At 37.6% G+C, this 11516-nt stretch overlaps 1 protein-coding gene and 1 non-coding gene across 2 annotated transcripts; both read left to right on the forward strand.

The window, feature by feature from the left end:
* Window positions 1-3775: 3775 nt before the first annotated feature.
* On the forward strand, window positions 3776-3882 carry LOC148211855 (small nucleolar RNA R71). Its single transcript, XR_015790633.1, has one exon. It is a non-coding gene; the product is annotated as a small nucleolar RNA R71 (small nucleolar RNA).
* Window positions 3883-7390: 3508 nt separating this feature from the next.
* LOC148211856 (Late embryogenesis abundant (LEA) hydroxyproline-rich glycoprotein family) lies at window positions 7391-9924 on the forward strand. Its single transcript, XM_088122365.1, has 2 exons — window positions 7391-8195; window positions 9445-9924. Exons 1-2 carry the CDS (start codon window positions 7593-7595, stop codon window positions 9529-9531), a joined length of 690 nt encoding a protein of 229 aa, XP_087978491.1. The 5' UTR covers window positions 7391-7592; the 3' UTR covers window positions 9532-9924.
* Window positions 9925-11516: the final 1592 nt, after the last annotated feature.

Here is an 11516-nt window from a genome sequence, read left to right on the forward strand (position 1 = left end):
AGCCCTTTTATTGTCCCTCAGCACTGCCAGCAACTCATCCTCTTCATCCTTGGACAAATTTGTAGCAATGATTATTGGCAAAGTATTAGATGTACCTAGGTAAGCATATTTTAAATGTTGCGGAAGTACTTTCAGTTCTAGCTCAGGCGGTTCTTCAGCAGACGATTTGAGCTGCTTTCGATTAACCTCTTCCAACTCTAAACTCTCATGCACCTTAGATCATGGTTTGGCTAATTCCCTATCTTCTCTCATGAGCAGAATTTCTTGGCAAATTTCTTCTGCTTGCTCCAGCATGCTGTCTAGCTTCTGGTTTTGGTGCTCCAGCATAAACTCTGAACTTAGAGCCATCATTTCTGCTTTGTCTAGCACTCGCAAGACAGTACATTCCTCAAACATCCGCTGGGTATTTCATAGATTCATAGACCAAAATTTTATCTCTTGATCTTGCACCCTCATAATCACTTCGCCTTTTTTGCACATCTACCAGAGCCTTGCCTGTTGCTAAGAATGGTCTTCCCAGGATAATGGGCACTTCCTCATCTACATCAAAATCAAGGACAATAAAATCAGCAGGAAATATAAACTTGCCTACTTGTACCAGCACGTCCTGAATTTTTCCTTCCGGGTTAACAATGAATCGATTAGCTAGTTGTAAGGTGACTATTGTTGGCTTTACTGCCCCCATTCCCAGCCTCTTATACACTGACAACGGCATTAGATTAATGCTGGCCCCCAAGTCACATAATGTCTATCCAATTTTGTGCACCGATTGATACTGGAATTGTGAAACTTCCAAGATCTTTCATTTTCTCTGGTATTTTACTGGTCAAGATTGTGCTGCACTCTTTTGTTAGACAAATCATTTCAAACTTTCCTAGCCGATGCTTTTTCATGAGCACATCCTTCAAAAACTTCACATATGTAGGCATATGTTCTAATGCTTCCATTAAAGGGGTATTATTATGTATATGTTTAAGTACTTCAAGGAACCGTCTAAACTACCCCTCTTGATTCTTTTTCTGCAGTCTTTTGGGATAGGGCACCGTAGGAACATATTCTGCTGCCTTTGTTGGAGTTTTAGGCTATTCTGGATGTATCAGTTCGTCAACCTTTCTGTGTGTGGATACCCCAGCCTTACTTGCCTTAGCTGTTTTGGCTCTTTGGCTATTTCTTCCAACATTAGACTCTTCTGCTTCTATGGTATGCGTTCCACTATCTTTTCTTTGTCCTAATAGTTCTATGTCTAGGCTCACATCATCTCTTGTTAATTTAACTGGCCCTGTCACTTGCTCATCTCCCCTAAAAGCCTCAGATTTCTTTGTTTCTCCCTCAGTGTTTCCATATTGTTGATGTGCTGGAGGTACAGCTCGGCCACTTCGCAGTGTCAATTCCTTGCACTGTTCCTTGCCATCTTGTTTTGGTTGCTCAGTGTCACTTGGCAAAGCTCCTGACTGGGCGTTTATGCTGAACGCACGCACTAAGCGTGGTAACAATTATATAGATGCAAGCGCACACCTGTCAGAGTAATATAAAATGGATGGAGTATCCAAGTATCGATCCTCAAGGACTTCTAAATAATTTCCAAACTCTAAAGTTTAAAGAATAGTGAATGTTGAAACGAGTGATTCTTGTAAAATGGGAAGTGGTCACAAATAATGGTTTTGGATTTGGGATTTGGACTTATAATGATAAAACCTAGCTCGAATTACTTCAAGTTAGCCAACAAAGAATCAAGGACATGCTAAGGATAATATGCATTTTACTTTTGAAACCAACGACTACGCTTCTCACTTGACTTATGTCTAAGCAAGTTCAAAGTCCTAAGACATTCCCTAATATGTCTATTATGAGAGATATCTTAGTTTTAGGATGGAAATAGTCGCAACCTCGGGTCAAGGTCCTATGTCTAGGCTACTTAAGCGGAACCCTTATGTCTAAGGCGCTCCTCTCCTCGGTTTAACCACTCAACAATGCAAATAAGCAACCTTTTCAGTATTGACTTGTTAAGACTTACAGTGGCCTTCTCTAAATCCTAACTTTTTGGGAAAACATGTTGAGCAATGAATGGAAAGAAAAAACACTACTTCTTAGCAACCCTTTTTAGACATAAAAGGCTAACTATCCATAACCAGGCTAGAGACGGGAATTTAGAAAGACATATTGAAGAAAATACAGCAAGTAAAATGGTTGAATGTGGAATGCATGTGTGAAAAACAAAAGTTAACTAACGGAGAGTTTTTATCGGGATTGAGAGCTTCGCCCTTCTCTTTCAAGCAAGGGGGAGTGTCACGTGCTCTTTCCTCCAAAAACACAACTCTCTTAACTAAAAATAAAGTAAAGGCAAAGGGAAGATAAGCAAAGTGCTAGATTTTTATATATTTGAATAAGTAGAAAATAACTAAGTACAAATGGAAACAAAACGAAGCTCAATAAAAGAATGTAAAGTACTCGGGATTTAAAAACGAAAAATAACTAATGAAAGCAACTCAAAAGTACTTAGAAAGCAACAAAGAAACACTAAAAATGATCAAGAGAAGGAAGCAAGGCTTGATGAATTTGGTGGAGAAGTTGCTGGAATTTATAGCTGTGCAGAATTGGTTAGGTAGGTCCTAAAACGATGGTGAATCACCCATTTCCAACTCTTTTGACTGACCAAATCGTGCTCAAACTGATAGTGGAACACTTCTTCTACACGTATGCATCGGTTGGAACCACCAAAACGCATTGGAAGACGCGTTTCATTAAGGGCAAAGTTGGAAGAAAACCGTTTTTCTGCAGGCTTCCCAGGCGCCTGGCGCCTCCCATGATGCTTTTTCCGTCTTTTTGCTTCTTTTGATTAATTTGCACTCCCAAATGGTCCTAAAATGTCATAAATACAATATAAGCCAACCACAAACCATAATATATGAATTTTGCATGAATTGGAACTCAAACGATCGAGAAAAATCCGAAACAAAACTGAAACATTGTAAAAACAGCATCTAAAACCTTCTTTTTACGCATGTAAACAAGCGTAATCAGCTCCTTTGGGTCTATTTTCAATTTTGTGGCTAACTGACCAATCTGGACTTCCATGTTTTGCAAAGATGCTGCTTCACTCCAAAACAGTGCAACTTGGCTCTGCACATTGGCATCATTCTTTGTCATGTACACCTTGAACATATCTTCCAAACTCATTGAATCTGGAGGCTTTTGAGTAGATTTCTGGTTTTGTCCTGAGAAACCTTGTGGATATTGTGTGTTTTGCGGATACACTTGAGCGTTACTTGATCCAGCGTTGTGCCCTGCTTGGTTTCCCACCCAACTAAAGTTAGTGTTGTTTCTCCAACTTGGATTGTATGTATTCCCATATACATTATTCCTACTCTACTAAAGGTTACCCAAGTAAAAGACTGATGCAGGGTTACCCGAACAGTTTTTGAAATGGTGTTCACCTTCATAGTATGGGCGGAGGTTACTTTGCATAGTAGCCACCTTGGCCTTGGGAGTTATGGTCTCACCTGTGGTTACATTCTTCATAATGATATCAGCCAACCGCAAGATTTTTAAATTAAGATCTGCCACTACATTGTCTTTCACCAACCCATTAGGGCTTGTTGCTGAAGCTGATCGTGACTTTGACCATTAGTGCTTGTTTCGTAAAATCCTTTCCAAAATGTCAAAAGCTTCCGCGTATGGTTTTGACAATAAAGCTCCATTAGCTTAGGCATCTATCACCAGCTGCGTAGCTTCATTCAGACCATTAAAATAAGTTTCTATATATATGCAGTGCGGTATTCCATGGTGAGGACATTTCTACAGCAATCCCTTAAATCTCACCCAAGATTCGCTTAAGGATTCTCCTGTTAGTTGCTGAAAATTGTCGATCTTGCTTCGAAGTTCAGCATTCTTTGACGGTGGGAATTATTTCATCAAGAATTTTTCTTGTAAGTCGTTCCATAAGGTGATTGATTCGGCTGGTAGGGAATCCAACCATGATCCAATAGCTTCAATCGCATAGCCTCCTTACTGGCCCCAGCCTCTTTAAATGAATCTGCCCCTTGCATAAAATACCTTAGATGCCTATGAGGATCTTTTGACGCTCATCCATGAAACGGTCCCACAGTTTGTAACATTTGAAACATTGCCGGCTTCAGCTCAAATCTGCCTACTTCAATGATTGGATCTACTATCATAGGATTGAAATCATAAAAGGCTGGAGCCGCATAAGCTCTGATTTCCTGCTCTGTATCATCGACGAGCAAGACAACATTCAGGGGAGGCATGGAATAGCAGCTCCGGCCCCTGGTATCCTCATTACTCCATCTACATGTGGGTTTTGCTCATTATGATTCATTGCAACTTCTCTTCTTAGTACTTGTTGTTTAGCCAATCTTCTTCTCAAGGTGCTGTCTAGTTCTAGGTCAAAAGCGAATTCAAAGGTGGGGAAGTCGTTCATTCACTACTCAACACACCTGAAACAAAAGTAGAGGGACTCTTTAAACACCGTATTTCAAAATGGCTAACCACACTTATAAAGTCTAATTTCCCCGACAATGGCGCCAAAAACTTGTTCGCTCTCTCACAAATAAGAGAAACTTAGTGCAAGTGTACACTAAATATTCAATTGTAGTACCAAACAAGGTCGTCTCCTCAGGGAAATAACTTATAAAATTGTTAGTAATTTCGAAATACCACCAAAGTAAAACAAGAAAAATATATGTTGTGCGTTGCTCTGCTGAACTTAAAGTGCATAAAGATTAAAACAGAAACTAGTCAAATCTGCTTTGATTTACTCCTAAAAGCAACCACTAAAGACAACAAAATGATAAGGGATTACGATTGGTTATAAGATCGGGGACGGGAGGTTGGCATACTATTTTCCTTCAGACTGCTACCTAAAAGTTTCCTTAAAGCACTGATTACCCAAACCTCCACAGTTCTCTTCCGAGGTACCCAACACTTGCTCTAACCCAACCCCGTAGGTGCTATAGAGTGAACCTTATCCCTGAGTATTCACTGTGTTGTTTCATAAATAAAAAGGAAACTATAGCTAACAGAAATCAATCCACTCAAAAAGGACTCTCCCGAGCCTCAAGTAAGCTAGCACCCTAAACGAGTTGGCCACACAAGTTTAGTTAGAAAAAAAGTAAACATATTTATGTTAAATCAATACTTCAAAGTTCTAAAGTGTAGCAAATTCGAAATATTACAGAAACCTCCCAATCCCCCCCCCCCCCCCCCCAAAGTTGGGGTTAAGTTCATAATGGAAAGAAGAAAAAAGAAGAAAAATGAAATAGAAGAGATCATCGTTGAAGAGAATGAAAATAGAGCAGAAAGCTTCCAAAGGTGTACACTGCAAATTCTCAGCAATCTGTCACCCTTCACCTTCTTCGATAAAAATTCCCACGTCAACACTGGAACATTCCTGAAATTGATGCTAACAAAAACGAATGAATCAATCTGTCCTTATGTCTTCCTCCTTATCGGCACCGGCCCCCTTTTCCTTAAATACCAGGCCTTAAAACTTAGGGCACCCACAAGACGCTGTACGGACGTAGAAAAAGAGATGCTAATGCTGTAAGCTTCCAAGGTTTACGCTTCGTTTCATAGTGTTCCAGCAATACTTCTTTAACAAGGCAACATCATACTCGACCTAGGTGCCCTGCTACTCTTTTTGCACAAATCCTTAGTAATTTAGCATTAAATCATAAAATTGAGAGAATCTAAGAATTATACATGCAATTTAGGGCAACTCTCGAGATTCTCACATTCTTTTTGGCTATTTGGAATAGATTCTCACATTTCGCACATAAATGTCCCTTTTTAGCCCACAAAACACTATCTATTTGAGAGTTATCAAACATCTATATACCTTGCTCTCTACCACAACTTTACATCATCAACAAGATGCATCGTGGCTAATGTGACTTTCGATTCCTCTATCACCATGCTTGTCGCCTTGAAGTACTGCTCAAGGTCAAAGATGAAGTTCTCGAGAGCTTTGGCATCTCGGACCCCAAAGAAGGATTTGGGTCTCAAAAACTTTCACTTTGTTGAACTGAATAGGTCCTCTTGTAGGGGCCTAATTTCTCATTGCTCTCATAGTGAGATTAACTCTGGTGCTCAATTCAGCAATTTCCCCCTCACATCGTCGATGGCGGCTTTAAAATCTTCGGTCAGCTTGCTGGCCATCTGAACAATAGACTTTTAGGAGGTGTATAATTCTCCAACACGCTCATCCATGTGGGCAATCGAGCTCGACAATCTTTCGCGACGTTCAAGGTTGCCAGTTTGCTTAACCTTGTCTTCTAGGATCTCAACCTGAAGCACTAATTCACGTATAGCAAGACCATCTGTGTGGGCATTCACAACATAAATGGCATCAGCTTTGGTGGAGAACTCATCCAACCGAGATTCCACATATCGGAGATTGTCAGTGACTTATCTCAAGAACAGTAGTTGTTCTTCGATCTCAATGAGCCTGTCAACTTAGGACTTGCTCAACTGTTTTGTTGCAGACATTGTTACTATTTTCCAAATCGAGGAGCCAACTAGGCTCTGATACCAACTGTCACAATCGCAATTTATCGGGACTCACAAAGCGATTGTATGGCACTTACTTCCGCCCACAAGCAAGTTAGCCAACTAGAAAACGAATATCCAGTGGCACAATGGCTATATGTCGCAACCTCTACCCTCGTTCTCAAGAAAACAGTTTTAGAAAATTGGGTTAGAGAAAAGGTTTTGGAAAACATTTGAAAGCATTTTTGAAAGCTTGTTTTGTAACTTGAATGCAAAAGAATAGATTGGAGGCAAGACAAAAATACAATACAAGGTATGGAGGAGATTAGGTGTACCGCCCTATAGTACATTCTAAGACATATTTGGTCAGACATGCATGTATGCTAAAAGTGGTGAGGAGTCACTCGCCACCAAAACTAGGAGGAAAAGTAAACAACATACAAACTAAATACATGGCATAAAATTATGTGGAAAGAGGTTGTTATGGGCATGCGGCCATAGGCAACAGGCCGTGGTATGATAGCAGGCGTGCAAACAAGATGCGAGCAGGGGAGTAGACATGCACGTGCCACTGCAATTCTAACAAGGAAGCTATGTAACACTAGGTGGCTTCTCTACCAGGATTGTTGGCCAACCCAAGGTGGCTCGGAGGAAAAGACGAAATTTGTTGCTTCTTTTCTTCAGTTGGAGGCATGTTGGTTCATTCTTTGTCTTTTTTTTCAAGCGTACCAATTTAAAAATTTAAGGACTAAATCATTATTTTTAAAAGTCTAAGGTCCAAGTTATTACTTATAAAAAATAGAGCGACAGATGTGTTTTTTAACAAAAAAATTAAGCAAAAAAGCAATGTAGTTTAAAGATGAATATTAAAAAGTAAACCAAAAAAAAAAAGCAATGTATATTAATATTTGAAAATGGGAGAGACAGAGAGAGAGAGAGGGGATGAAAAGGGATGGGAAAATAAAAAGGGCGTATTGGACATTGGAGCGCACGCACTGACGAGACGACGCGCAGTGGGTGTGGAGTGCAGAATCACTCTCTCACTAGAAAGGGGGAAGAAGAGAAGGTTTGGAGGGTAGGAAGGGAATATGTCATCAAGAGCGAACGGTGAGCAGAGACAGGGCCCACCAAGCTCCGGCCAGCGCCACCCTCAGTACTACCCGAGATCGTCGTCCTCGGCGTCCTTCAAGGGCTGCTGCTGCTGCCTCTTCCTCCTCTTCTCCTTCCTGGCCCTGCTCGCGCTCGCGGTGGTACTCGTCGTCGTCCTCGCCCTCAAGCCCAAGAAGCCCCAGTTCGATCTCCAACAGGTGGGGGTCCAGTACATGGGCATTACCACACCCACCCAGAACCCGAACCCGAACCCGGCCACCGCTTCTCTGTCCCTCAACATCCGAATGATATTCATCGCCGTCAACCCCAACAAGGTGGGGATCCAGTACGGGGAATCCAGGTTCACGGTCATGTACCGCGGAATTCCTCTAGGCCGAGCCTCCCTCCCGGGTTTCTTCCAAGACCCCCACAGCCAGAGACAGGTGGACGCCACCATCGCCGTCGATCGCGTCAATTTGCTCCAGGCCGACGCCGCCGATTTGATCCGTGACGCTTCCTTGAACGACCGCGTCGAGCTCAGAATTCTCGGCGATGTCGCCGCTAAGATCCGCGTCCTCACCTTCAATTCCCCTGGGGTTCAGGTAATCAATCTATCTAATTAAATCTTTAATCCCCTTTCCCATTTCAATTGCTGCGCCTCCAAATTTTCCGGTTCGGTTTCCCGTTTTCCGGTTTGGTTTTATTCTGCGCCTACGACGGGGGATATAGATGTAATTAACTAATTTCACCCATACCCTTCTAGTCTTCCATATTCTAGTGTTTTTTTTTTAGGAAGACTCCATATTGTAGTGTTGCGCCCTTGTAGTTTTGCCTCTTGCATTTCTCAGCCTTTTCCCCTTTTTCTTTTCTCTCTTTTTCTCCGTCAAATATATTTAGGAAATTTGAATGCTGCCTTCAAACTGTAAGCAGATTTTCTTTTTTGTAAAATCTTATGAATAATTGAACTAATTTGGATTCATAATAATTTTGATATGCAGGAGCCTTTTTTCTTTCCTTTTTGTGAAAGAATATAGAGAAGGGAAAATAAATAACAAAATTAGTCTGCTTTTCTAGGAAGTCAAACAATAGGATAAAAGGAAGAAAAGAAAAGAAAATTTGAAAGGTTTTAAAAGTAAGTATCAAAATGGTTACTTTTGGCAAAAACAATTTTTTTTTTCTTACTGGGTTCCACTATTAGCACTGTGGCATACTTGTGTGCTAAGGATTTGGTTGGATCTGGATCATCTGAATCATCTGAATTTAGTTTATGAATGTATTTTTCCATTCATTGTTTTTTTATTTTATTTGTTGTTCAAATTATTTCATATAACAATTTTTTTAAAAGAAAATTGTGTTAGGCACAGAAATTGATTTCAAAGTAGTACCAAAGGAAGTCGAAAAATAGAGAGAGAAAGCGACAAGAGAAGTGGCATCGTTTTTTCATATTTGCTTTACTTTCACGCGCATTTTTGCAACGCAATAGACCAGGATGAAAAAAAAAAGGAAAAAAAAAGGGACTAAATAGCTTTAATTTGTTTTTCAATTTTTTTAGTTATATTTGGATATAGAACTAATTTAGATTTAGATTTAGATTTAGATTTAATTTTAAATTTCAATTTAGTAAGAATTTGGAATGAAGAAGAGTTTTGTTTGTTGAGTGGTGTGAAGAGAAACATTAAGAGAGAGAAGTAATGGTGACAGCTAACGTGAAAGCCCAAAGTTCCATTATTTAGGGTGAAAGGAACTTTTGGACCATTTCCCACCCCCATGTGATTTTTGGAATTATATATATATCACACATTCAATTACATATACTTTTTTTTTTTTTTTTGTGTGTGTGGAAATGTACAGGTTTCAGTAGATTGTGCAATTGTAATCAGTCCAAGGAAGCAGTCTCTCACATACAAGCAATGTGGTTTTGATGGGTTAAATGTATGACTTTCATCCCTCTTCATTCAACCTCTCTCTCTTCATCTACTCATTTAAATACCAAACTATTATTCTTTAATTAATTTCGTCGTTTCCATTATTTCTTTTTAGTCCCTCCACAGTTAAGTAACTCAGTTCTTATGGATTGGGAACTGAAATAGTTTTGTAGTAAGGGACTAAAATGAAATGATTGTTTTTTTTTTCCCCTCAGAAGATGAAATTAATTATTGGATTATAATTTGGAAAACTGATGTATAATTTGTAGCAGTGTATGATTTCTTGAGAGAGTTTAGGAGAAGAAAAATGTAGGAAATTTTTTTTTCTTTTTGAGAATTTTACATTTGGATCGGGGTGAAATTTTGAACTTACAATTTCTAAGAGAAGTTGTGAATATTTACATCAGTTGAGAGCTTATGTTTTTAACCAATGATAGCGTGACAATTTTAAATAATCGATAACATGATCATAGTTTAACAGTAACCGACATCTATCTTTATATTGAGGTCTACATCTTCTGTAGCCCCAATTTGTTATACTAAAATAAAATTTTTGAATAATCAAAAGTGAGAAGGGAGAAAAGAAATTTCATGCCTGTTTAGTAATGTTTTCTGGTCATGTTTCTAATTTTTAATAAACATAAGCGTTTGGTAACGGTTAGGATTTCTTTCTCATTTTTTGTAAGTTGCATTTCCAAAATTATATAGAAATGTTGGAAACAACAAAATCACCCTTGTTTGGTAATCTTTTTATTTTCTATTTTTTATTTCACATTGTCAACTTTTGAGAAACATAACCATTTGGTAATTGCTCATAATTATCGTTTCTCATTTTTTAGAAACTGTCTCCAAAATTGAGTATTGAGAGTCTATTTATTAACATTCTCATTCTTTATTTTGTTTAAAACATAAGCTTTTTATAACTGTTTTTGTTCCTTGTTTCTCAATTTCTAAGAAAGGATTTCAAAATTAAACAACAAAATTAAAATTCTTTCTTCATGTTTTGATTTCTAACATTTTTCGAAAACATAAACTAAAGTACTTTTTTAATATTCTTTATTTGTAAAATGCATCATAAATATTAAAAAGTAAATCTAATGTAACATTTTTGAATATTTAATTTAAAAATTAATTTTCATATATAATTTTCATTTTTTATTAATTTAAAATCATAGAAAACATGATACAATAAATGATTACCAAAATTTTTTTTATTTTTTAATTAAAAAGAAAGAACAAGAAATAAGAACATTTAATATTTAATTTGAAAATTAATTTTGAAATAAAAATTTAAAAAAATTAATTAAAAATTAATTTTGAACCAGAAATAAAAATTTTGAAATATTTAATTGAAAAATTAATTTTTATATAAAAAAAATTTACTTTTATTTATTTAAAAGTTTTAGAGAACTAAAAGTAGTTACCAAATATGTTTTTATTTCTATTCTCAATGAAAAAGAATGAACGAGAAATAGTTACTAAATATGTTTTATTTCTTTTTTCAATCAAAATCATGAAATAGTAGTTGGGTATAATTACTCGACAAATTCTCGACAACAACATGGGTCAAGCTGTTTCTGTTTGGATTAAACCAATTAGGCTGAACCACCCAACCAAACCAGACTTGACCAGACTTGAGTCGACCCAAATCTAGTCTAGTCGATTCACTCAAACCAACTTAAGGAGACTCCCAATATAAATAAGAAAAGAGATCTAAGATATAAGAGATACTCTCACAACTCTACTTTTAACTATTACTACTCAACAAAACCCTAACTTAGGCATGAGAGTAATTCTCAAAAATTCAATTATCATCCATGCAAAACTTGCTATAATACCATTTGTTGGAAAAATTAAAGAAATCGTAATTCATGATTATTCTAAAATAAAAACCATAAAATTCAAGAATAATCAAGATCAAGAATCTAAGTATGGGAGAAAACCAAAATCTATAAAAGATTGGAATTACCCGAAACCGTAGTGGTTTGTGGTCTTTCT

The sequence above is a fragment of the Momordica charantia genome (genome assembly GCF_013281855.1).
Source record: "Momordica charantia cultivar OHB3-1 chromosome 4 unlocalized genomic scaffold, Mcharantia_2.0 BLBB01000004.1, whole genome shotgun sequence".
NCBI classification, from domain to species: domain Eukaryota; kingdom Viridiplantae; phylum Streptophyta; class Magnoliopsida; order Cucurbitales; family Cucurbitaceae; genus Momordica; species Momordica charantia.